The 27,862-nt window shown below is 44.1% G+C and overlaps 1 protein-coding gene across 7 annotated transcripts in view; it reads left to right on the forward strand.

Annotated features, from left to right (window-relative positions):
• The window catches only part of TTC7B (tetratricopeptide repeat domain 7B), a 240,025-nt gene that overhangs the window by 99,198 nt on the left and 112,965 nt on the right, over positions 1 to 27,862 (forward strand). For all 7 annotated transcript variants that reach the window (XM_082451245.1, XM_082451243.1, XM_082451244.1 and 4 more), the window contains 4 exons: positions 5,206 to 5,284; positions 11,072 to 11,244; positions 18,636 to 18,699; positions 22,529 to 22,666. In XM_082451245.1, coding sequence (XP_082307371.1) covers positions 5,206 to 5,284; positions 11,072 to 11,244; positions 18,636 to 18,699; positions 22,529 to 22,666 — 454 coding nt within the window. The remainder of the gene's footprint in view (positions 1 to 5,205; positions 5,285 to 11,071; positions 11,245 to 18,635; positions 18,700 to 22,528; positions 22,667 to 27,862) is intronic.

Here is a 27,862-nt window from a genome sequence, read left to right on the forward strand (position 1 = left end):
CAGTGCGCCACAACTGCTGAGCCCACGCTCTAGAGCCCACGAACCATGACTACTGAGCCAGCGTGCCACAACTACTGAGCCCACATGCCACAGCTACTGAGCCCACGTGCCACAGCTACTGAGCCCACGTGCCACAACTACTAAGCCCACGTGCCACAGCTACTGAAGCCCGTGCACCTAGAGCCCATGCTCCGCAACAAGAGAAGCCACTGCAATGAGAAGCCCGCGCACCGCAATGAAGAGTAGCCCCCTCCTGCCCCAACTAGGGAAAGCCCACGTGCAGCAACGAAGACCCAACGCAGCCAAAAATAAATAAATAAATAAATAAAATAAAATAAAAAAATGTACAAACTTGTTGGCCACACCAGGAGGCAGTGTCGTGTCTTCCTGGGGAAGCTCAGAAAAGGTTCTCAAAGGTGGCCTTTGACCTGGGTCTTGAAGGATGACTTAGGACTCCTTAAAGAGAGAGAGGAGCATGTGGAAAGGCACCTGGGCAGCAAGGTTTCCCTGAACTGTCTGAAAGGTTTTTTCAAAAGTCTCGAAATCCTCATTATCCACAGAACCCTCTAGAAGCTGTCAGGCTGGGCATGCCTGGGTACGTTGCTTGCTACAGGTGTGTCCCTGCTCTCCCAGGCACCCATGCTGCAACCACGACTGAGGATGCATGAGACGTATTCTGTTTAAAGGGAGCTTGCTGTGCTGCCTGTCAGTCCATGTGCAGTGAGAACGAAGGGGGTAAGAAGCAGGTAGAAAATGCATCCCCTTGGGGTCGTGGTTCACTCAGCTCATGGTAGTTCTGAATTTCATTCATTCAACACATATTTATTGAGCACTTTCTGGATGCCAGCTCTGTTTGAGGGGCTTGGGATATGGCAGTGAGCAAAACAAAGATCTTGGTCCTCACGGCGCTTATGTTCTTATGGGGGATGTGAAGCCATCCAAGCTTCCTGGTGCTTGTCCCGTGTTCACCAGTATATCCTCAGGGATGAGCCTGGAACCCGATATGTAATAGTGCTCAGTAATTATTGAAATAACCTACTGCTTAAGAGATTCAGAAGCGCCGGTTGGTAAGAAAGAACATGGAAAAAGCCAAATGATTTCTTAGCTCTGAGAGATCTACTGTGTTGACTTGTTCTAAAATTGATCTTTAGTTATAAAGTTCTCCACCACAGAGAAGGAGAAAAAATACTGAACCTACGCTGGCAGTGGTACCTTTCCCTTGTTACCCAGGAATTTGACATCCAGTATTTTATTCACATCAGAACTTTTTAGTTTGCAATGACAATGACAGTTGAGATTGAATTTAAGTGCATTGGTGGCCTGGGCCAAACTCTGAGGTTAGAAGAGAATTTGGAAGGACAGCTTAAGGGAAAAATTGTATTTTCCCACCCTGCTCCCAAGAAGTGAACATAAAAAATGTAAAAAAAAAATATATTGAGCTTGCAGTTGAAATAGCTGCCCATCACAAGGTGAAATAGTTCTCCCATCTCCGAATTTCTCCCAGCCTTGGTTTTCCGTTTGGATCTGGATTTTGGAACTCTGGCTTCCTTCCCGTATACGTTTCCCCCTTGGTTTGATTGTAGGTTTGTACGTCAGAATGTACATTTCAGAGACCAGCCTTCAGAAGTGCTGCTTTCAGGCCCCAAAGGGTCAAGAGGGAGGCCAAGTGCTGGCCAGTCAATGTCCTCCCTGGGTGTCCTCAGGAAGTCATGCTTCTGCACTGACCTAAGGGCCAGCACACGAGACCTGGAAGGAGGAGGCTCAGGGGGAGGAGGATGAAACCTGATGGAAAAGGGAGAAGAGAAGGAAAAAAGGAAGTAGGTCAAGGGAGGATTAGAACGTGTCCCTGTGAACCGTGGATGGGCTTTCCTTTGCCTGGGTTTGCACAAGAGCAAGGCTGAAGACCTTGCTGGCCTCAGAGCTCAGCTGGCCTGAGCCCTCCCTGCTGGGCTGGGGACAGTCGGTGATGTTGGCAGGTTTTGCCTGCCTGTTGGGCTGAACAACCAGCTGGTGCTCCAGGGACTTGCAGGCCCTTTCTCCTTGGTGAGAGCTTAGCTGTTGGGAACCGTTCCACGTGGAGGGAAGCGCACCCAGCTCAGGAAGTGAGGTGCAGGAGGTGAACCCCAAGTTCTGACAGCTTGCCAGTGCCTGCTGCTAGAATGCTGACCAGAACGTTCCTTTTAAGAATCGTTTACCATAATGGATTTTGACATCATTGCACTCTCTCAGTCAAGGGTGTTGAAATGGAACAAATGACCTCACGTCAAGGGTCTGTGGAAACCCTCAAAACCGGGGAAATTCCTTGTCTCTCTTCTCTTCATTTTGGAGTGGAGTTTTTAAGCAGCGATTCATTCCAGATAGTTCATGGGTCTCCACATTTTACGAATAAACTAATAGTTTAGAGACATGAAAACAATCATGTGGCTTTTGTTTATTTCCCTCAAATTGGGGTATTTCATAGCCTTTAGAATGTAATTCTTGCAAGTTAATTCCTTTTTTTGTTCCTTTCTATCATGATTATCCATCTAGCTTAAAAAATTTTTTTTCTGCTGTCATGGCAACAGTGGAAATGATTGCTTGAATAAAATTATGTGACTAAAACCATGTATGAATGGTATAAGAGTGGCTGAGAATTGTACGTCTTTGCGTTTAGGATATTTAAGCTGGGCGATCTCTCCCCTCCAGCCCCCCTCCCTCCTGCCCTGTGGGTGGGCAGGCAGCCTCATGGTTGTCCTGAAGGTGCCGTTTGACCAGCACAGCCGGAGGCCTCCTGAGACATTCTGCGGTTCCTGCAGATCCGCTGTTTACAAGCAGGATTCCTCCCAGCTTCAGGGAGAATCTGATTCTGAATCCTAACCTCTTCCCAGAAGTAAACTGGAAGCAGTTTGAGAAAAACTTGAATTAGCCTCAAAGGCAGTGTCCATGCGTCAGGCATACGCCCTCAGCTGCTACCGGTTTGGCCTCCTGTGCGGCGTCCCCTCGGTCACGGGAACTTCCTGCAGTCGCCACCAGAGGGCCTCGGTCCTGCACGGGAGAAACCACCTCGGCCTCAGAGGGGAGTTGAATTTCTCTACCCGTCGGTTCTCATTTAGGGCAGCTGAGGCCTCACCCTTGGACACCAGGCTGCTTCACCTGGGCCAGCAGATTTTCTTTCCAGTTTTGAACCAGTTCCTAGGAGAATCTCATTAGCTGGGAGCGCTGGAACGCATCCGATTTGTATTATGTATATATATTAATTTTCATATTAATGGTGTAAAACATAGACCTTTCTTGTATGCATATTTTGTTCTTTCTTCTAGAGCTGCACTTCAGTTTGAGGGCTCACATTTCTTTTGTCAGGAAGGTGAGAGGTTGGGTAGAAAGGCCCCAGCTCGCCCTCTCACTGGGTGTGGAGGTCTGAGCAAGCCGTTTCTCTTCTGTGTGCCAGCGGACTAGGTTGTGTCGGATCACTTATAGCTAGACAATTCTGTGCTTCCGTAACCGGATAGGTATCTCACTCTGCAAAGAGGGCCTGGGAGACGTTCCAAATGGCCAATTCCCATCGGATGGCCTTCCCTGACTTATAACATATAGATTTGATACTGCCTACTCAAGGCCTAATTTCCACCCTGCTAAAACAGCCCTTTAAACCTGGGTCTCCAACTATATTGTCCCAGTCCCACCTTATTTCACACAGTTCAAAATGCCATTCTTTTTGTACATAGTAGGAGCTTAATCTGCGATTCTGGAATAAAATGAGACTGCTCTGTCCTGCCCATCCCTTTTTTCAGCTGTAGCTGTTTTCTCCCCACCATGTTACTTAACAGAACCGAGCTTCAGTCCAAAGCAAATGTACTCTGGTGCCTGTGAACACAGATCCCATAAAAGCAAATGAAGGGGAAAGCAGCAGTGTAGATTGCATGTCCCAGGGCCTGTTACCTAATTTTTATTCACGTCTCCTTTAGTGCTGCCTGGACTGCCAAGCGCAAGCCTCTCTTTTTATGCCACCGTAAAGCTTCTGATCTGGTATCATCTGATATGTGTGGGTGAGAGGAATATGGGAGTATTGATGTATCTGTGCCAATAAACCATTACCTTCAAGTTCTGGGGCTGTTCTTGTGAATCAGAGTCCTGGGATGTCACGTTAGGTATAAGACACGAATTAATAGCCCTCGTGAGTGCTCGTAGCATACAGAACCCACCTTCAGTTTGATTTAATCCCTTTGTGTGATTTAAAATGTCATCCAAGAAGAGAGCTGAATACCTAGAGCATCTGCCACAGACTGCAGAGGCTGGCTGACAGGTCCGCACCGGCTGACCCGCTCTGTGGCTTTTTTGGAAAGCTGAGATGTGTTCTAACGAGCAGGTTATAAATATCACGGGGTTCTGTCGTAGGAGGTGGCGGTGCTCGATGTGAAGGGACCTGCTGGGAAACGCTCCCAGCTGAATGGGTCAGGCACAGCCTTCAGAGGGGGCAGACAGCAAGTGGGGTCTGGGCATATGGACCGGGATTTACTAACGAATTACTGTCCCTTCACGAAATGTGTCACCCTGCACGTCTCTGTGAGGTGTGTGGGCACCAAAATGAGGTATGCTGGCCCCAGTCAGGTGGCGCCAGCCTCCAGCCAGCGCTCACTAACTGTGGGAGGGGCTGTGACCCTCTGCCTCACTGGGGGCAGGAGGGGCCAATGGGTTTACTGGGCAGTGATGTATGTTCTCAAAGACGCGGAGTGGTTGCTTGGTGGAGCCCCTCATTCTTCATACCTTTTCTCTTTGTCTTGCCTATGAAGGTTGCAGGTCACAGGAAGCCTTTCCCACGTTGCACACAGTGCCTTGTTGATACTCCTGTACCCCTTTGCCACCCACCTTGCGGTGAAAAGATAGAGTTTTCAGCACCACTCAGCAGAGCAGGAAAACTCCTCAGCCACTGTGAGGTGGAAGATAGACTCTGGAAAGATATCTTTCCTTTTTTTTTTTTTTTTGCCTCGGATCTGATCTTCCGACATTTATTTTCTTGAGAAAATTGAATTGTGGAAGTTCAAAAGACCATTGATCCTAGGTCAAACTTTTCAGAGTTGAACAAAGATGGACAGACATGTGCAGAATGATGGCTTACAGTCTCGCCAACAGCTTTTATCTAGGCAAAATGCATTGAAATAGGTGTATAAAATATTTAACATTAATACACGCCAGACGGAAACCCTGTCAAATTCTGTTTGCACACAGGAACTTGACGAGAGGAGTCGGGAGGTTTAGAGAGATCCTCAGAGCAGTGGAGACGAGAACAACCCAGAACCTGCGAATGGTAAGTGTAACTAATGGCTTGGCTGAGGCCCGAGGCACTTCAAGCGCCTCTCTGTCTTTCATATGTGTCTTATAAATTATATATTATATATCATAACATACTATGTAATATAGACATTATACATTATAAATTATATCTCAGTGAAGCATATATATACACATATACATATGTGTATATATATATATATATATATATACACACACACATATACATATGTGTATATATATATATATATATATATATACACATCATACATTCACCCAAAGTCCTTGGATTTTAGTACTCACAGAATCGTTCAGCCATCACTAATATTTAATTTCAGAACATTCTCATCCCTCCCCAAAAATCTCCATGCCCATTACTAGTCAATCCCCATTCTTCCCTTTCCCCAGCTTCTGGCAGCCACTAATTTACTTCCTGTTTCTATGGTTTGCCTATTCTGGACATTTCATATAAATGGAATTATACAGTATGTGGTCTTTTTTGTGACTGGCTTCCTTTACTTAGCATAATGTTTTCAAGGTTCATTCACGTTATACCATGTATCCGTCTTTCATTCCTTTTCGTTGCAGAATGATATTCCATCGTACGAATAGACCACATTTTTGTTTATGCAGTCATCAGTCAATAGACATTTACTGTTTCCACTTTTCAGCTATTGTGAATAATGCTGCTACGAACATTCTCATGCAAGTTTTTATGTGCATATATGTGTTTATTTTTCTTGAGTATATACCTAGGAGTGGAATTGCTAGATCATATGGTAACTCTACATTTAACATTTGGAGGAATTGCCAAACTATTTGTCAAATCGGTTGCACCATTTTACATTCTCACCAAAAATTATGAGGGTTCCAGTTTTTCCACATCCTCGACAACACGTGTTTATTATCTTTTTTTTTAGTTCTAGCCATCCTAGTAGGGTGTGAAGCGCTGTCTCATTGTGGTTTTGATTTACATTCCCTGATGGCTAATGATGTTGAGCATCTTTTCAGTTGCTTCTCGGTAACGCTCTCTCCTGAAACATAAAAAATGCATCCTGTATAGCAGTTAGAAGGTAAACCCTCCTGATGCCAGTGTGGTGAAGGGTTAGTTGTATGTTGATAACTCATACCAAAACCCAGACAGAGCAAAGCAGATTAGCTCCTGAGGAGAACCTAGCTGTTTGACTAACTATATTGACCGTAAAACCCAGAAATAGACAAGCTAGTTAAATAAACTGGTTGATCAGCAGCTTGGCTCTCCTGTTGACTTGAGTTCTCTCTCTTTCCTTTTAAACCTTTCACCTTCCTGTCTGGGAGGCTCATTAATCATACCTCCACAGTTTACCCTTCAGAGCCAGAGTCATCGAGTGTTTGGGTGAAGGCCTGGTGCTCATGGAAGCTAAGAAGTGCCCCAGGCCCCAGCCATGTAGCAGCCCCACTAAGACTGCAGTGTCCTTGGTCTCGTCTTCCACACTGTTGTCCTCCCAATTATCATGAGTCCTTTAAATGCTGTGGGAGGGTGTTCAGTTGGGCAAGGCTAAGAGATTCCTGTCGTGGGAAATGAGGCTGTATCTTCATGCTAAGGATGTGGACATACAGCTCACTGGCCCAGATGGCTAAGCCATAGACTTTCCTAGAATTATGGGAGGTAAGACAAGACGGGCGACTTCACACACACACCCCATCAAGAACTCACTTGGTCTTCGATACCTACTTATGTATTGATATGATTTATGGGTGCCCTCAGAAGTTCAAACAAAACATTTTGATCTTCACAGTTCTTTAAGGGAAAAAACCCTGCAGAAATATGGGTAAAAATTGTTGCCGTCTATCTTTTCTCTCAAACTGACCTACTCCCAACATTCCATAAAACTTCTCAACTGGTCAGCATGAATAGCTTCTTCTAAGATTTGGAAGTACAATGAAAGCAACTGGTTGTACTGGCAAGTGTTTTTATAATTGTTTTAAAAGCACATTTAAAATGCCAATCTTTTGGGCTTCCCTGGTGACTCAGGGGTTAAGAATCTGCCTGCCAATGCAGGGGCACGGGTTCAAGCCCTGGTCCGGGAAGATCCCACGTGCCGCGGAGCATCTAAGCCCGTGCACCACAACTACCAAGCCTGCACTCTAGAGCCCGTGAGCCACAACTACTGAAGCCCACGTGCCTAGAGCCTGTGCTCTGCAACAAGAGAAGCCACCGCAATAGGAAGCCCACGCACCGCAACAAAGAGTAGCCCCCGCTCGCTACAACTAGAGAAAGCCCGTGCGCAGCAACGAAGACCCAACGCAGCCAAAAATAAATAAATAAATAAATAAATAAATAAATAAATAAATAAATAAATAAATAAAATGCCAATCTTTCAAAATTGCTTATAGACTCTCAAAAAATATATATTTTGTTAAGGAAATAAAAGGTTTTTCCTCGTTAATAGGTTGAGTGCATGCACTGCACTGTGAGAATCTGCCTGCTGCTTACTCCAATATTATTTTTCAAAATTAGACAATATCTTCCACTATTGTCTAAGGTTTATGCTTTTCAAATCAATGTGTTTTAACTTATAAAAAATCCTGTGAGGTAGGATTCTGACTAGAGATGTTAGGAAGGAAGACAGTTTTCTTCTTCTTTCTTTTTTTTTTTCTTTTTTCTGAGAAGTCCAGTGAAGAGGCTTCTAAAGAAAGCCTGTGTAGATAAGGCTGCCCCTGGGCACTTTCAGCTGTTAACTCACTGGTTGGTGTTAATGTAAGGGGGGAGTCACTTCCCACTCAATGTCACACTTGAGTTGCAAGTACACCTTTGGTCTTGGTTGCTGGTTCTCAAGTGACCTAAGTTAAACTGTTTCTAATCCCTTGAGTGCTTAACGAAAGTGTGCATCAGAACCATCTGAGGAACTTGGAGCAAATACACATCCCTGTACCTGACCTCAGGAATGCCAACTGAGTCAGTCTGCGGCAGGGCCTGAAAATCTGTATTTTCTAGTTTCCACAAGTGAGTCTTCGCCCACTCTAGTTGAGAAGCATTTCCTGGGAAGTCTACACTGGTGTCTTGGTTTCCAGTGGACATCAGGAAACTTCTCCAGCTATTGCCACTCATAAGACAGTGTTTCTATCAGCCTTAATTGCTGTATGATTCTTTTTAGATTAGCTGATAATTACAAATTTATGATATCCTTATGAGATGAAAAAGTTGCTTTGTAAACTCTGGTGTGAGACCATAGCAGAGAAGGATTTAAAAGTACATTCACAGCAACCCCATTTCTAGATAAGTACTCCAAATAATTGAAAGCAGGTGTTCAAACCAAAACTTGTATGTCAATGTTCATAGCAGCACTATTGACAATAGCCAAAAGATGGAAACAATCCAAATGTCTACCAACTGATGATTGAATAAACAAAATGTGGTCTAGCCATACAATGGAATATCATTCAGCTATAAAAAGGAATGAAGTACTGATTCATGCTACCACATGGATGAACCTTGAAAACATTATGCTAAGTAAGAGAAGCCAGACACAAAAAGACCACATATTATATGATTCCATTTATGTGAAATGTCCAGAAGAGGCAAACCTATAGTGACAGAAAGCAGATTAGTTGTTCCAAGGGGGTGGGAGGAGGGAGAATGGAGAGTGACTTCTTAAAGGGTATGGGGTTTCCTTTTAGGGTAAAGAATGTTCTGGAACTAGAGTGGTCATGGTTGTACAACATGGTGAATGTGCTAAATGCCATTGGATTGTACACTTTAAAATGGTCAGCATGGTGAATTTTATGTTATGTGAATTTTATTACAATTTAAAATCACATACAAAAAAGTGCATTTAATGACCCAGTTTGTACAAAGAAGTTCAAGTCTTCTTCCAGACCAGCTTCTCTCCTTTCCTGCCTTTAATTCTAAATGTATTTGAAATGTATTTGGGAGCTACCAACAATTTTTAGGCATTTAAACTGCAAGCTAAATATAACCTGAGTATAAAACATAAAAGGTATCATAGATATTGTTGATCTTGCTGATAATTTCTCATATTTAATCTCCTTTTCTGAACTTTATTTGAGATTTCAGTGAACACAGCCAACATCCTTCCTAATCGGTAATGCATGACGAGGTGATGCCTTTAAAATGTGCAATCACATCAAAACCTCATTTTAAAAATCTCTCTGGAAGGTTAATACCTTGAGGGAAAATGAGATCTAACATGAGCTATCCAGCAGTGGACAAGCAAACTGTTTTGAGGGCAGAGACTTTTACAACCTTAGAATCCCTCCATGGCAGATACATCCAGAAAGTGAAGTTCTTTGTTCATTTGTCTCCTTTAACATTTTTTTCTCAGCTATAGTGAGTGGAGGTTATTTTTGCTAGTTGACACTTTGAGCAGAAGTCATTTGCTTATATGACTGCAGTGAGATCAAAATGAGGCTGTAATGGAAGGTTTAAGAAAACAGTTCAGGAACTGTTTAGGTCCTGAAAATCGAGCTCTTATGAGATCTTTACAGATGGCTCAGTTGGGGATGATAGGAGTGCATTTAATTTCACATTTTTATAGACATTTAAAGCTAGTGGGTCTTACTCGGGAATAATGAAGAAAATTTGCCTTTACCCAGTGGTTATCAGAAACCGCTAAGCTAGTGATTTGGTTGCATTTAGGTTTCCTTGTGGTGTTTTAAGAGATTTCACACGGATGAAAGCCTAGCAAAGTTCTCTTCTGGAACATATTTGTTTAAAAAGGCTCCTTGTCAGGGAAGATCAGCATTCTTTGTCTTCATCTTCCAAAGAATGCTAAAACCTTGTGGAAAAACCTGCTGGTTGAAGTTGTATTTGGCCATCTCTGGCTGATTGTGAGGTGGCCTGGACCACCCTGAGATGCAGTGCTTCTATTTTCGGAGGGATTTTTTTTTTTTACTTCTCTTCTTTGTCACTGGAAGATTATGAGGTAAGTTAACTGATATGCATCAGTTAACAAAGTACTTCTTAGTAGCTGCCACATCTCCCTCCCGCATACATCGTATGTGATGCTGTTCTAGGCAGTGGAGCTATAGAGTTTGGAAAAACATAGTAATCTGCACCTAACTTAGAAGAACAAGATCTGGATATTTCTGGGTTTTCACAGTAAGAAAGGAGATCCCTGCCCAGCTTTAAAAAAGAGGTCTTCTTGATCAGTAGCCATAGTCACTTTGCCAGCTCTCCACTTTGCTCAAGGCCAGTGGGAGCCTTTGGGCTGGAAGGGCCAGGATGCAGTAAGAACGGGGCCTCAGGTACTGAGTCGCAGGGTGGGGCTGTGAAGGACTTGACCTTGGCACTCCGAAGACGAAGACATTCTAAAAATCTGCACTGAACATCATCTTATCATCAACGAAGAGATTTTTTTCAGGGATTACATCATCTAGGTTGAGTACTGGCTTTCTGCCAAGGTCAGGCTTTGGCAGGCCTCGGTTGGGAGGTGATGAAAATATTTGCAGTTCACCTATTATTTATAAGAGCTTTTGGAAAAGAGCTTAACTAAAAGTTTCAGTTGTTTCCGGTATAAAACATGTTTAGTGTTCCAGAGTATAACAGAGGCAGGGCAGCATTTGAAGGGCATGAACTTATTTTTTTTTTAATCTTTCAAATATCTTAGTGTATCATATTTTCTTTTCTTTTTTTGTCATCAACTGATATAATTTTCATCATAGGAGTAGAAATTTTTAATTATGAGTCTTGGAACAGTGATGACAAAGTGATGACTAAAAAATATTTATTAAATGAGCGAATGAATGAATGAATGATACAAAATAGATTCATGGCTGTGCCTTTGCTCCTTTGTGTCCCCAGACAATAGCCAGGCAGCTGGCGGAGATCTTGTTGCGGGGTATGTGTGAACAGAGCTACTGGAACCCTCTGGAGGATCCGCCATGCCAGTCACCTCTGGACGATCCTCTCCGGAAAGGAGCAAACACAAAAACCTACACCCTCACGCGGAAAGCCCGTGTCTACTCAGGAGAGAAGTATGGGAGTTGGTGTCCTCATTTGTAGGTTAGGGGATGGGAGGGAAACTTCAGGAAAGTGTAAGGATGAATAGAAGTTCAAGGGTAGATTTTTTTACCAGTTTAATAAAGATAGCTCTTTACTCTTCATAACTTCAGCAAATATCCATGCATGAGTGGGGACATTTTGAGTAGGAGAATGCTCTCATCTAGTGCTTGGCTGCCATTCTCAGCCTTCACTGTTGGTCTTTGGGATTTTCATTTCGTTGATTATAAGAACCGCAGAACCATACAGCAGTCAGCGACAAAGCTATTAGTAAGCCAGAGTTGACTTTTCTTTTCTTTTCCTCAGCAATTCCTTGATCCTTTTGTTTAAAAACTTGTTTTAAACTGAATTAGCTGTAAGAAGAAGGTGAATTTAATAACTTACAGGTGATTGGAAGGTGATGTCTCTTTAGAATGTTTTAATTGGTTTAAGTTTTGAATTTGGAACTTGATCACCTTTGAGGAAAATGGGCTAGCGAAACACTCCGGTCTCAGCCTGGGATTTCCCCAGGTCCGGGAAGGAGGAGGTGGGAGGGAGAGAGACCACAAGAAAGTGGGGAGACAGGAACAGGGGTTGACTCATTCTATTCCTCCCCTCAAAGCTTTCCTTCCCGTCTTTGTTCCTACAAGGACAAGGCATGATGGCTTTTCAGAACCTCTCCATGAAGCAAAGCGGAACGTGTAAGAATAAATACGGAAACCTTCTTTAGTCATTACAAATTGGAAAAATGGCTGAAAGACCACAGGCTGCTGCTTCTGAGGCCCCAGAAAGCACTGACAGAGATGGGGTGATTAGATAGTTATTACATGTGTGACTTCTGAACACAATGCCGCATTTTAAAAGGGGCAGCATTTCTCAGGGTAACTGCCTCTTAATCCTCTTCAATTGACCCTGGCATTTGTCTCCCTCCTCATCTTGTTCAATTTGCATTTCTTGTATGGATTCAGACTAGTGAGCATTTTCTTAACTTTTGCCTATGTTTACTCCTTAGTACTTATCTGGATTCGTAGAACATCTGTTCTAGCAACTCTCAAACTCTCACTTTTAAAATGCTGACCCCTCATTATGACCTATTTAGCAGCAGGATTGGGGTTCTTTTTTAGGTGATATTTAAATCTTAAAAATAGACCCTAGATTTTTCTTCTGCTTCAGATGCTTCTTAATAGCCAAAGTGCCAGTATATTGAAGAATCTAGTTCTTGCTCCCTCCTCCAATCAAGTTTGACACATGGATGGAGCTCTGTGTCTCTCTGGGTGCGATTCCAATGTGGCCTCACCCCTTGAAGGCAGAGAAGCTCACAGTGCTGGCCACTTCTCCCTTATTTCCTGAACCACTCAGCCTCTGTCACTCTTTTAACATCAGCTTCCCCATCTGTACAAGGAGAATTATCGAGGCAAAATGCAGATCTAGTTAAATGCAGTTATTAGTTAAAGGGAAGATTCCCATGTGACTGGTTACTGAGACACAAGTTTCATTTCACACAAATACACACAGTCATTTTTTTTAAACTGTTTCATTGAGATATAATTCACATACTATATAATTCGTTCATTTAAAGTGTACAATTCACATTAATATAACTTTTAATATAGTCACATAGCCCATCACTACAATCAAATTTAGAATACTTTCACTACCCCCAAAATAAACCTAGCACCCCTTAGCTGTAATCCGCCATCCCCCAAACACTTGTATTTTCACATGAATGTTAGGATCATTTTGTCTATTTCTGCAAAAAAAAAAAAAAAAAAAAAAAGCAACTGGAATTTTGTAGGAATTGCATTTAATCTGTAGCTCAATTTGAGGAGCATTGCCATCTTGACAATATTAAGTCTTCTGATCCATGAACATGGGATATCTTTCCATTTATTTAGGTTTCCTTTAACTTTTTTCAACAACAATTTGTAGTTTTCAGGGTATAAGGTTTGCACTTCTTTTGTCAAACTTATTCTTAAGGGTGTTTTGGTGTGTGTGCTATTCTTTTGGATACAATCACAAATGGAATTGTTATTATTAATTTCATTTTGGGGTTGTTCATTGCAAGTATATAGAAGTAAAATTGGTTTTCTATATTGATCTTGTATACTGAAGACTTGCTGAGCTTGTTTATTAGTTCTAATAGTTTTTTTTTTTAATTGTTATTTATTTATTTATTTATGGCTGTGTTGGGTCCCCGTTTCTGTGCGAGGGCCTTCCCCAGCTGCGGCGAGCGGGAGCCACTCTTCATCGCGGTGCGCGGGCCTCTCACTGTCGCGGCCTCTCCCGCTGCAGAGCACAGGCTCCAGACGCGCAGGCTCAGCAGTTGTGGCTCACGGGCCCAGTTGCTCCGCGGCATGTGGGATCTTCCCAGACCAGGGCTTGAACCCGTGTCCCCTGCATTGGCAGGCAGATTCTCAACCACTGCGGCACCAGGGAAGCCCTCTAATAGTTTTTTTAGATTCTTTAGGATTTTGTGTATACAAGATCATGTCATCTGCAAATATAGTTTTACTTCTTCCTAACATAAATGGCTTTTATTTCATTTTCTATCCTAATTGCCCTGGGTAGAACTTCCAGTACAATGTTGAATAGAAGTGCCAAGAGTGGACACCTTTGTTTTATTCCTGATCTTAGGAAGGGGAAAACGTCCAATCTTTCACTATTGAGTATGATGTTAGCTGTGGGTTTTCATAGATGCCCTTTATCAGGTTGAGGAAAGTCCCTTCTATTAGTAGTTCATTGAGTATATTTCGTTGTGAAAAGGTTTTGAATTTGTCAAATGCTTTTTCTGTATCTACTGAGATGATCATCTGGCTTTTGTCCTTTATTCTATTGATGTGATGTATTACATTAATTGATTTTCAGATATGAAGCCAACCTTGCATTCCTAGGTGAATCCCACTAGGTATATAATCCTTATTTATTGCTGAGTTTGATTTGCTAGTATTTTGTTGAGGATTTTTGCATCAATAGTCATAAAATAATTGATCTATAGTTTTCTTTTCTCATGATGTCTTTGTCTAATTTTGGTATTAGGATAATACTAGCCTCATAGAATGAGTGGGAAATATTCCCTCCTCTTCTATTTTTGAAAGAGTTTACGGAGAATTATTATTAATTCTTCTTTAAATGTTTGGTAGAATTCACCAGTGAAGCCATCTGGTCGTGGGCTTTTCTTTGTGGGAATGTTTTTGATTACTAATCCACTCTCGTTACTTGTTACAGAGCTATTAAGATTTTCTATTTCTTCAGTTTTGGTAGTTTGTGTCTTTATAGAAATTTGTCCATTTCATCTAAGTTATCTAATTTGCTGACATACAGTTGTTCATAGTATTCACATACACACACATACACACACACACACATATAATTTCTGTAAGATTGGTAGTCATGTACCCTCTTCCACTTCCCATTTCTCCTTTTAGTAATTTGAGTCTTCTCTTTCTTTTCTGGGTCAGTCTACCTAAAAAGTTTGTCAAATCTTATTGATCTTTTTGAAGAACTAACTTTCAGTTTTGTTGATTTTTCTCTATTGTGTTTCTGTTTCTCTAGTTAGTTAATTTCTGTGCTAATCTTTCTTCCTTCAGTTATCACCATCAGCTTTTAGCTTTCTAGTTTTGCATGTTCATACCCTTACTTCTGATTTATTAGTAAAGAGAGAAAATCTGCTTGGGGCTTCCTTATTAACAAGACAGGACTCTCCAATCAAGCAATTTTGTGGCAAAAAGATGTTATCACCAGTTCAGTTATGTGAGTTGGGAGGTAAAAAAGGGAATCCATAGATGATGTTTAAATCTCATTTTGGCCGGTGGTCCCTCCTCTCTCCCCTCTCCTCAGTCTCTTATGAGGAACATGAGCACAAAGCAAACTTTATGTGCCATAGATCCTTCCAGCTCCAGCAAACCACACGGACCATTCAGGACCATTGGTCATAATGGACAATAAATGAAAAATAACCTCTGCCAGAAAAACTCCCCTCCCTGTCACTGCAACCTGGACGTGAAGTGGGTACAAGATGCTCATCCTCTCTCCGTCTTAAATGTTGAAAGGAAATAAAATGCTGATAATCCAAGATAAAAAAAGAGAGGAAGAATCACGTGCCATGGGCCTCCTTGCTTCCTTTCTTCTAGATCTTTCTATGAAGAATTTTATTGACTTTTGTTTACTTATTTTTTAAGTAAGCTTTTTACTGACACATAGTATACATTGCGAAAAATACACGAACCAAAAGTAGAAAACTTGATGAATTTTCACTAAGTGAACACATGCAAGTAACTAGCATCCTGGTCAAGAAATAGACATTGCCAGAACCCTAGAAGGCCTCTCTGTACCCTCCCCCAGTTACTACTCCCTGCCCAAGGGTAACCCTATCCTGACTTCTATCACTGTAATTAGTCTGGCCCAATTTTTTTTTTTTTTTTGAAATTTACATGAATGGAATCATATATTAAGTACTTTTATGTTTAACTTCTTTTGTCTAACATTATACTGGAGAGATTCATCCATATTTTTGCATGTAGTAGTAGTTTGTTTTTGTTGTTGAATAGTATTCCATTTTATTAATATACTCCCACTTGTTGATCCATTCTACTCTTGATGGGCATTTGCGTTGTTTCTTATTTGGAGCTAATAGGAATAGTGCTGCTATGAATATTCTTATACATGTTTCTTAGTGCACATATGTGTGCATGTCACTCAAGTATATTTTTACTTCCATTGTATTCCTCCTTGTAAAAAGCACTTGAGGTGGCTTAGATAATTAAATGCATGTTAGACTAGATAATTAGCACTAAGTAAAGATGGAAGCTAGAAACCACTATTATGCCAGGAAGCGGATGATGATTTATTGAAAACTAGGAGTGCCATACATTGTGCTAAACTCCTCGGTAGGCCTAAGAGGAGAAAGTAATTATCATGGCGTGCTAAATACAGGTCTGAACCTCCTGGTAGCCAATGCAGAGGCTTTTGGTAAGGATGAGGATGCTGTTCAAAGTATAAAGATGGGGGACATTGAAGGGTCCTAACAACTACTTGATGGCAGAACCGAAGCTGTGAACGACCATCCCTTCAATCAACTTCCTCCAGGTCTAAGGCCCCAGTTTTCCGGCTCCACAAGGCTGAGGCCTGGGCACCCCAGGATCTCCCCTTGAGGCTCTTGGGCCCCAAGAGGATAATATCACAAAAGGAAGGCCCCAACAATTTTGACTGTCCACCCTGAGCTCCACACTTCCCTGGGCAAGGAAGAGGGAAAGAATGGCCAGAAATAGATCTAGAGAATTCATAATTATGGAGAAGGGGGCATTCCAGTGGGTAGTTTTTCAAGCATGTCTCTTAAAACTATCCTTTCCCCCTCCCCCGCCCCCCACTTCTTCCTGCCAGCCCTGAGAACTTTGCAGTGCCCCTGAGTACCCATCTTTCCTGCCTTGAAAAGAAGGGTAGAGGAAGTAGAATTAGAATCAGTTAATGTGCTACTTGTTAGCAGCTCTAGTAAAAATAACACAACCTCGCATTTAAGTAGGCTAGATGGCTCAAATGGAATTTGGGGATTATCTCTGGACTGAATTTGCTGGTGTTAAGTTATGATTAGAATGGGCTCCCTCTCTTTTCAATTAGTCTGGACAATGCAGAACTGGGTAGCTGTGAAAAAAATGATTAATGGTTCTGCTTTATTTATAAGGTCCCAACTTCATGTAAGCATGAGCCAGGATATCAGGAACTGATTGCTGGATGGGGATACACACAGACACACACACAGGCACACAGGCACACAGGCGCACACACACACATGAGCGTTCTTAATTCAAAGCCTGTTGGCTCTATTTCTGAATTTAAGGGGAAAGAAATGTTCCATCTCCCAAAAACCCAAATCACCTCAAGTTACCTCTTTAAGGAGGTCACTGCACATTCCAGAATCCTGCTTCTCGCTCACAGGACAGCCCTTTTATAAAATTTTAGCCCTGCAAGAGCAATAGGAACCATCCCACAGGTGGTTTCCTTACCTCCAGGGATGACCGAATTGTAAAAAGGTATCAGTCACTGGACTTTTCTTACTTCTCATGGTCCTTTGACACAATACAAAATTTGCCAGCACTTCAAAGAGAACGAATATTTGTAATCATTTGGAAAACATTTTTTTGGCCATTTTGGGGGGGAAATCATCCCTTCTCTTAAGTTAAATGATTGTAATATTACCCCTGGGAAGATGTAAATTTAGTCTTTATTTAGTCATCTCCAAAACATCCAGGAGTTTTTTTTAACCAAGTTCATTTTTATTGCACTCTTCTACCATTCCACAAAAAAGAGTTGGTGGGACTTCCCTGGCGGTCCAGTAGTTAAAACTCTGCGCTTCCACTGCAGAGGGTGCGGGCTTGATCCCTGGTGGGGGAACTAAGATCCCACATGCCTGCCTGGCATGGCCGAAAAACAAACAAAAAAACAAGAACCGAAAAAAAAAGAAACAGAGTTGAGTTTGGCCCAACTAGTGATAAGACTTACAATTCTACTCAAAGGATGCTAGAACTTTAGAACGGGGGAAAATGCTGGAGGTTTTTTTTTTTTCCGGCTGTGTCCCGCGGCTTGTGGGATCGTAGTTCCCTAACCAGGGATTGAACCCCCGGCCCCGGACGATGAGAGCGTAGAGTCCTAACCACTGGACCACCAGAGAATTCCCTGGAGGTCTTTTAAAACGCTCAAAGCACAAAAAATAGGATATAGGGAATGGAGATCAGAGTTATGTTTGGTTTTTATTGTTCTTTAATCCTGAGCAACATTGAGCTTAAAAGCTTTTTATTTTAATCCAAGATTGTAGAGTTCAGCCAAATCCCATAAAGTTGATGAATAAGACAGCTCCTGCGTGCCACGCCATAGTACACGTGTGTTTGAGTAAGATAGCTCACTAAGTTCTTACAGTATTCTAGAAATCATTCAAACTCTAAAATTGCTTCCTATCTCCTATTTCATCTAAATGACAACATACAATACGCCAGCTAGCAAGTAAGAGGTAAGAAGAGTACCATGTAGTGAAATGTCTTCAGTTTATACCTCGTAATGGGTTTAGGAGAAAGCTTGTGTTATTTAGATAACGTCAGTTTGTAGTGATCAAAATTTCCGCCTCTATAATAGGCACAAACGTTCTTTGGGCTTTTAACTTGGTTTCTACAGCTTTACCCAGCTGCCTGCTATTAAAATGCGTAGTTAAAATTTATACATTCCATAGATTACCATAGAAATAAACAAATTAATTCAGGGGCCCAGATTATACAGTATTTTTCATGGGTTCTACACTATATAAAAATCTAGAAGCTGTTAGCCTTCAGTTCTGCTCTTAGTCATGTATTTTGTGTTATTTTGAAATTGCCATATATCAAAGTCAATTTTCTTTATACAGCATTTTTTGTCCTCAAGAAAATACTGAAGAAGCCCTGTTGTTATTGCTGATTAGTGAATCAATGGTGAGTAGAATGTGTTTTTACATTTTTTTTCCCCTATTCCTATGGTCCCTGTTTTGATATGGTGACTCCATCAGGATAGTGATTCTTTTTCTTTGGAGAAGAGTACTTTCCAAAGGGGATACCTGATGGGAAAAAACTATAGTGGTTTAAAAAAAAGGGACGTTTCTAATTCTTGGACTGGCCAGATATGTCCCTGGGTCAGCCTGGAGCATGGAGCTTCTCTTCCCTTAGTTCATTCATTTATCCACCAAGTACTGATTGAACACTAACACAGTTGTATATGGGTAACTACAGCTAAAATGACCACCAAAGGAACCTTGAAAGGGGAAAGAAGCCCCCAAAAGGTAACCTTTATGAGCCTTCTCCATTTGCCTTGGTGGGAGGGAGAATTTGGGGGTGAAACACTTGTATACTTGAACCTCCGTTTTCCACAGCAGCAGTCTGATGAAACTGCCTCGTCCTCCTGCCCAGGTCCTCTCCCCAAACCCCCACCTGTTCCCCAGGCATTGCAGAGCTCAGGCCCAGAGAGCCCACTCCTGTTACCTGGCTCTGCTGTTGTGAGGGAGTTTTTGCCAGACCATCAAATTCCTTTGAAATGTTTTCTTAGTGTTTGGCCAGGATATCAAATGTAGGTCTACAATTTCATCACTCATCATTTACTGGGTTTCTACTCTGCGTATCACTAGACATGACAGCCCGGCTTGAAACATTCTGGAGTAATCTGTGTTATAGTAGTTAATACCTTGGCAAGTAAGTGGTGTCTGCTGAGCACCTGAGCAGAACAGCAAGCCCCTGGAACTTGGAGGGACCTAGAGGTCCTCACATCCACCTAGTTATTTAGACGAGGGACCGGAGGCCCAGAGCAGGCAGAATGGAGGCATCATGCAGTGGTCTGCTGCTTCTTCTAGCAGAGCATCCTGCCTTCTTCCATAACTCCCACCCCACCAGGCAGGCAGGAGGAGAAAGAAGGAGGAAAAGGAGTCGTAACTAAAGGAAGAGAAGGTGTTGCCTTCTTCCCCAAGCAGACAGTTTAAATGGAGGCGTGAAATACACTCGGGGAGAAAGACTTAGAAACGGAGCACAAGAGGAATGCCTGTGTGCTGAGTGAAAGAGGGGCAAAGAGGCTGGGATTAGGCAGGCAGCGTAGCGTTCTTGCCTTAAGTTAAAGCTTTGGGTTTTCTTGTTCTGTGAAATGGCCCCGAGATGTTTATAAGAGCGAGACTGCTTGAGTCACCGCTTCTTTTTATTTGGAAGCTCGCTGACATCATTGGCCCCACTTCCTCTGAAGGAAACAGGTTGCCCCTGCGGCTCATCTTTCCTTGACTGTCAGCTGGTGACTTAGGACGGTGTCATTTACATCCTCTACTCTGCCTTGGCACAGACGTGGAGGCACATATGTGCACAGGCTGGCGCCCAGTGGCCTCCAGTAACTGGTGTTCAGACGGGCAGGTCTCACCGTCATCAGTTCTGTGGGGGGGGGGGCGTGGGGGGGCTGCCCACACAGGCCTCATCGCTGGACTCTTCACACCCTGGCACTTGGCTTCCTTTGGGCAGACTTGGTTAGTAACGGCGTAAAAATTCTGAAAGCGTGGTGAGCATACACTTTCGATTTCTTGGACAATTCTGATTGAAAGTATTGAGTTCTATTGTCAGATCGTGTGTTCCAGATTGGAATTTGGGAAACATGGCCACATCTCTAGAATGCTCGCTCTAAGTGTTGTTGTCTTGGGAGTGATGTCCCCAACTCCCCTGCTCCCTCCTTGAAGTGGTAGAAACTAGTAATACTCAAAGTTCGGGTCCCCTGGAGGCAGTCAAATCTGACTGTGTCGTATTTAATTTCCAGGAAGTCTCTTCAGAGGATGGTGAAATCCAATGACAGTAAATATGAAGGACTAGGTTGCCAACCAAAATGATTATGTTGTCTCTGTAAATCATTCCATAGTTACGTAGGTAGAAATCTAAATTCAGTTGCCTTTGGAAGTCTTTTTTCACTTCCCTTGACTACTTGATTTTTTTCAGTTTTTAGACCGAAAATAGATGTGCTCAATTTCAGAACCAAAATGAGAATTGCCGGGCTTTTTTGGTGTCTGAGAAAATTGTATTCTTTACTGGTCCTAATTTTAACTTAGGAGCATAAATTTGTCAATAGTCCCTCCACCTACAAGAACTCATTTGGAATTGAACTGCATTCTTACCTCAAGTCAAATTAGTTTTCCCAGGAGAAAGGGGTTATCAGAACCGTATTAGTACAACTACCACTGAGACAATGTTCTGGGACATTTATTATTTGTGGACCTGTTTGAGGTTCTATATTGTACCTTTTTAATCAAAAAGCACTGATAGACTTTTTCTTTTAAAAAGAAAAAAAAAAACGCATTTGGGCATAACCTGAAAATCTCTCTTAAATGGTGTTTTGTCTTGTTCCCTTCTCTCCCAGGCATTGATCTCAATATGGAACATTTAGAGGAAATAAATAAAACGAGACCACTTACAGCAGGCCATGTTTTCCTCAGAGCTTCTTTTGTTGGCTCGAAAGGCACTCCTAACAAGAAAAACTTAGAATGAAATCTTCAAAAGCAGGCTTGTTTCCATAAGAGATGACTCACTTTGTAGGAAGTGGCCTGTCTTATATATTCTCATTTGTCTTTGACATTTAAGAGTAAGGAGTTTTAAAATGAGTAAGTACTGACAGGAGGCTACAGGGCAATGCCTTGGACTCACAGGAAAGAAAGCATTCACCTCGTTAGTGAGCAGGAGGTCGTGTGCGTGGCCTTTCCGACTGTCAGGCAGGAAGGTAGACATCAGCCCGCCTGGACCAGTGACCCTCATCCTGCACGTGCCACTTCCATGGGGAGAACGGAGGGGCCCTTTCTGTGCCCCTAGGGATGGACTTCTGTTCATTAGCAAGGAAAAGAAGACAGGAAAAAATCTAACTTTATTGATACTGAACTCCCTATTAGGGAGAAAAGGAAAATGGGCTATGTTTAGAGTCTCCAGTACATGTGATATGTCTGGAGGAATCAGGGGAGAAATTTCAAAAGTAATGAAAACAAGTCACTGTGAAGAGCGGTTGATTTCTAGATAGATGAGATGAATAAGCTTGAATGCACCTGCTGTATTTCTGTGCTAAGCAGTGGGGGAGTGAAATAGGCATGCCCTGGTGTTCTCCTGGGTCCTCTGTGCTAACGTCTTTTAAAACAAAAATCCGTTTGCTTCTTGCTGCCTCTTGTACATCTGTTTTGTGCTTCCCTAAACAAAGTTGAATTCGTTTCTGTAGTCTGTTCCAGTGAAGATGTCATATAGGGATTTGAACGTGGCTTGGGTGAGAGAGGGAAAGTACGCTGTATCTCTGTGGGACTGATGGAACTTGATGACACCATTTGGTGATGGGAAGTGTGGGGCCGGGAATTTTCTCCCACTCTTTAATGTACAGCAGAAACAGGAGCTACAAGTGAGGCGCAGCAGGGCTTCACTTGATGGATGATTCTGCTGCCCCAGAGCGCAGCTGTGTCTGCAGCGTGGCTGTCTGTGAACCCGAGCCCAGGAGAAACCACCCTGCTTTGCATCGACTCCTAAAGCTTCCTCCAGACGCCTGCTGACAGGGACAAGTGCCCGCCAGGCCTTCAGTGTTTGGATAATACCATGTTACCATGTGCCGTGGTGCTCTGGGGATTTTGAATAAATGACCCCTTGCTCATTTGTGCCCTTGTCTCCAGACCCTCGGCAAGCTCTCAGGGGCAGGAGAGCCTGGATGGCTTCTCTGCGCAAGGTGACAGCTGTGTGCACGGGCTGGCTCACCGTCTGCTTCTCTCTTCTGTGTTGTTTTCAGGCCAACCGGGACGCTGTGCTGAGCAGGATACCTGAGCACAAGAGCGACCGCCTCATCAGTTTACAGAGCGCATCTGTGGTCTATGATCTACTGACCATCGCTCTTGGAAGAAGAGGCCAGTATGAGATGCTGTCAGAGGTACAGCCCTTGAGTCTGGTTGACTTCCAGCAGTGGGTAGTGCTGGCGGTACCAGCACTGTGAAGAGCTGTGGGACCTGGTCTTGTCCCCACCACCCCCACCCCCCGTCGCTGGCAGACATGTGACCTTGGGCCCATCACTTAACTTTGGTTTCCATCTCTGCAAAATGCGAATTGGGCTAAACGATTAAGTGGTGGAATTCATTGGCGGTCATCTCCTACCAAGGGTCCATAAACCCACTGGGGTGAGTTCATGTATGAGAGAAGGCAGGCGTTTCTCAAGCAGTTTCTCTTTCAGTGTAATTTCCACCATAACCCCAATCTCCCATGTGTGATATTAATTTCCTTGTAAAACAGGTTTTATTTTATATAAGGTATCGATGCATAACTCCTGGTGCACTGGCAACTTCCGGCACAGTGTACGTTGGGTGAGCTGGTACAGGCTTCACGGGGAGTAAACACCGTCTTCACGTAGAGTCTTTCACTTGTTCAGAAGAGACCCCAGTTGCTCACAGATCTTGTAGCAGGCATTGCCGTCTCATGCCCTCAGCGGCTAAGAAGCATCTAGGATGGCAGCCTGACAGTTTACAGTTTCAGAAGAAGCTGGTTAATCTGACTGTGCGTTACTGAGTCCCCGCCCAGAATGCCAGATCCACCCTGGTAGGGGCTAAATCAGTAACAAGGTCATTTTATCCTCTCTTTAGTGGAGTAAAAAGAAAGAAGGGAAGAAAAACAACTCCTTTTGTTAAAATGAACTTTTCCATGTTATTTATCTTTCTTTTTCTAAATTTACACACATTGCAACAGCCTCTGGGCACGAGGACAGGGAATGAAATACAGTAACAGATTGGCTGAAATCAGATAAGCACCCAGCTCACCCTGTAGCCTGCCTGCCGGTGCATCGCCACATTAGGCAGGAGCCTTGGGAGAACAGATGAGCCTGCGTTGCTTGGATCTTTTTTTAGTCTTTGGTTTGGTGACTATACAGGGCAATGGTTACTCAGTCTTCAAAAAAAAAAAAAAAAAAAGCCCTCGCAATCTGGCTTAGATAAGGCAATGAGTCCAGATGTTCCTGTCATACACGGTACACCCCCTGGGACACTGCCCAGGCTTGGGATTGGTCCAGATTCTTTACCATCCCAGGGGCTTTGGCTTCCTGGGACCCTCTCCTTCTGGCCAGCTTAGTTCCTGTCAGCCGCTTCCACCAAGGAGCCCATCTGTGGGGAGAGTGCCACCCAGCTCACAGCTGAGTTCTCTTAAGGTGAACTCCCCTCCACCCACGACAAACCACTAAAAGTTTCTCGGAGGCCAAGGTTGAGTGTGGTTTGCACGTCTGCTTTCCTCCCATCATGTAGCAACAGAACCTGTCCCCAGCTTGAAATTCACCTGTGTCTGCAACAGGTGTGAGGAGCCTGAGGTGGCTGGCGTGGCTGACAGTCTGGATGGCCCCTGCCCACAGGCTTCTCGTCATGCCACAAATGACTCCAGGGGCACGGCTGTCATCCTAGCGGCATTCCTCCGCGAGCCAGCAGCTCCCTGGCATGTGCCTCTGCCCGGCACGGAATCCTGGGACCTTGTTTTCAGCCAGATGACTTTCACCTTGACATCACATGTAGCTTCATCTCGTGGTGATGACCTGACGCCCAAGTCACTGGGTAGTCCGGTTGGTTGCCGGAGCCTTTGCAATTCAGAATATGCTCTGGTCACATTGACAACAGTGGAAACAGCGTCAGGGATTGCCTTGAAGGTGCTGGAGCAGAACGGTGGAAGAAAGGGAAATTTATCACTGTACATCCCTTGGAGCCTTTTGAATTTCGTACCATATCTGTGTCTTATCTATTAAACATATAAATCGATGGATCAAAAATATATATAATAGAGGACATTCATTTCTTTAACACATATAAGTGCAGCCCCTGGTTCTGTGCCAGGGGCTGTGATTCAGGCCGGGGATGCAGCCGTGGGCGAGGCGGGGTCCCTGTCCGTGAGCGGCTCCCAGCCTAGAGGACGGCAGCCAAGCAGCAGGCAGTTGCCACCTGGGCTGCCTGCTGCCGGGGTTCTCCACACAGGGTCTCATCCAGTAATGAAGGATTTGAATCCTTGGCCTTAGCTTTTCTTGCTATTTCTACTTAGTTTTGCAGATGGAGCTTCCCCCAGTGCACATTTGGCGGCCACGGTGAAGCAGATCTCAGTAGAGCTGTCTTAGGAGGAAGGCGCAGGTGCACAGCATCTCGAGGGCTGGCCCCAGTTTTGGAGAGCTCACCTCCTGGAGGAGGGTCTTGGTCCGCCCTTGGCTGAGCACGGACCCCTCTCCCTTGGTCTCAGGCTATGACTTAAAGTGTCCCGCTTCCCTCATTTGCTGGGGTTTCCTTCCTCCCTCCCTCCCTCCCTTGCTCCCTCCCTCCCTCCCTCCCTTCCTTCCTTCCTTCTTCTCTTCTTTCCTCCCTCCCTTCCTCCCTCCATTCTTTCCTCCCTCACTTCCTCCCTCCCTTCTTTCCTCCCTCCCTCCCTCCCTTCCTCCCTCCCTCCCTTCCTTCCTTCCTTCCTTCTTCCCTTCTTTCCTCCCTCCCTCCATTCTTTCCTCCCTCCCTTCTTTCCTCCTTCCCTCCCTTCTTTCCTCCCTCCCTCCCTTCCTTCCTCCCTCCCTCCCTTCTTTCCTCCCTTACTCCCTCCCTCCCTTCCCTCCTTCCCCTTTTTTTCCCCCCAATTTGTATTGTATATTTCCTTCCTTCCTTCCTCCCCCCCTTCCTTTCTTTCTTCTCATCTGCTCTTCCATTTCCTGAGGACTTTAGGTTAAAAGGCTAACTGGATTTTTTTTTTAATTGCGGTAAATTTACATAACATACACTCAGCCATTTTAAAAGGTACAATTCAGTGGCATTTAGTACATTCATGCTGTTGTACAACCAGCACCTCTAATTTCAAAACACTTTCATCACCCTGAAAGGAAACCCCGTCCCTATTAAGCAGTTGCTCCCCATTCCTCCCTCCCCCCAGGCCCTGTCAGCTACTAATCTGCTTTCTGACTCTGTGGATTTACCTATTTCGAGTATTTCATATAAATGGAATCATCCATTATATGACCTTTTGTGTCTGGCTTCCTTCACTTGGCATAATGCTTTCAGGGTCATCCACATTGTAGCGTGTATCCGTCCTTCATTCCTTTTTATGGCCGAGTAACATCCCATCGTATGAATAGACCACGATTTGTTTCTCCGTTTATCAGTTGGTGGACATTTGGCCATGGCGACAGTGCTGCCGTGGAGTAACTGGATTTTAAACTTCCTACATTATTTCTCTGGGCCCCGCGGATGTTGGGATTATCATTATCATTCACGTGGCCATTGTTTATATCCTGTCTTCATCTGCTGCATCGTCACCACAGTGATCTTTCTCAAACACCCTTCTGTTGAGAAACATTTCATGGCTGTCCCCCTTGCCCCTTCTTTTTCTCCCTCTTTTTATTTTGTTTTGCTTTCCTTTTCCTCCTATAATGAAAACAGCTTCGTTGTCTTTCTGCCATGTGCTACAGCCCAGCAGACGCCTTGAAGAATCAAGCATTACCTACAAACATGGAAAAGAAAAAAGTCACTGAGAATCCCTCTCTCCTGAAATAGTTGACTACCCACTGACATTTTAGAGATCACTTTGTCCTATATCTCTTTATGAACAAGTGCATGTACATCTATGTAAGTTTCAAGGAACGGGACAGTATTATAGACGTTTTATTGTGGATATTCCGCATCCTTCTCCTCCCCTCCATTGACATCCCCACCCCAGCCCTGCCTCCTCAACCCCCAAACCCGGCTCAGCCATCTCATGTGTCCTGGGCACAGGCCCTAGAGTCAGAGAGCTTCGGTGGGAGTTCTGGTTCGGCCGCTTACTAGTTGTGTGATCCCGGCAAGTCATTAACCTCTTGTGCCTCAGTCTTTCCTTCTGTACAATAGGAATAATAATCACACCTATGTCAGATCATCATGAGGGTTATTCGCTAATTCCTGTGAAGTGCTCAGAACAGAGCCCTACACGTAGAGCTCATTAAACAGCAGCCGTGTGCTGCTGTGCTGTTTCTACTGCTGCGTGCCCAGGAGTTGCCAGGCATGTGGGAAGCAACTAAGTATACAAAAACACTCTTGTCTTCCAGAAACTTCCAGTCTAGATAGGGAAATCAGAAAGCAACACATGGAAAGGTAACCAGTTAGAGAAGACTAGATAGTGCAAGGCACGATAATTGCAGGTGAAGGGACTAGGCCAGGTGCAGCAGAGCTGGCAGGTTGGGGGCGCCAGGGAGAATGACAAACAGCTGACGTATGAATTGGCTCTTCGGGGCCTGATAGGAATTAAGTCTAAGAGCAGAGGGACACCCTCATTATCAAGGTCACGGAGGTGCAGGGACATGAGGCCTTGCTGTCATGGAGGGAGGAGAGGAGGCGAGGCTATTGGGTGGAAAGCATGCAGCCAGGTTGCCAGGCCCTGACGTGTCTGGCACATCACCCTTCAGCTGGTCTGTGAGCAGGTTGTCTTTGCCTCTGTGCCGCTGCAGGAATCTTCCTTTCTTCTGGGTGGAATCTTTCATGAGCAGAAGAGTTCACCTCCACCAGGCCGCTGTGAGAGAAGAGGTCTTGCCTCCTTCTCACCCCGTCCTCATACCTTCCTCCCTTCTCTTGTCCCCGCACAGCGTCAACACTCCTGCGTCAGGACGCGGCTAGCCCGGGCCCGGGCGCCCCCGCACCAGCAGGGACAGGGTTGGGTGGCTCCCAGCCCATCTTCTCTTAGTCCCTCCTGTCACGACACCTTTGCGTGTGTCGTAAGCATTGTGCAGACTCCGCCCCCTTAAGAACTGTGCTTAGGCAGGGAGCAGAGCCACTTTGCAAAAAAACTCTCCTCTCTGTCTCTGTGGTTCAAGAGGGAAGGCTCCCCTCGCATCTCAAGATGGGCTGCTTTCTTGTGTGCCCACACGGTGCCTTTCTTTCTCTCGGGGCGCTGTGCAGCCGGATCCTGAACGAGGAGCGCTGTGTGCAAGGGGAATTCAAACCAAAAGAGCATCACATCCTCATCCTAACAGGTTTAAATATAAGCGCAACGGTTACCGTATCTCCAGTGCTAGGAGTTTTCATGTTTTTAAAGACTGATGTGAAGCCCTGCTGAAAGGTTTGTGTAGGAAGGAACACTTCTTTTTCTCCCCCTTTTTAAACAG

This window comes from Balaenoptera physalus (assembly GCF_965194825.1).
Source record: "Balaenoptera physalus genome assembly, chromosome: 2".
Lineage (NCBI taxonomy): Eukaryota > Metazoa > Chordata > Mammalia > Artiodactyla > Balaenopteridae > Balaenoptera > Balaenoptera physalus.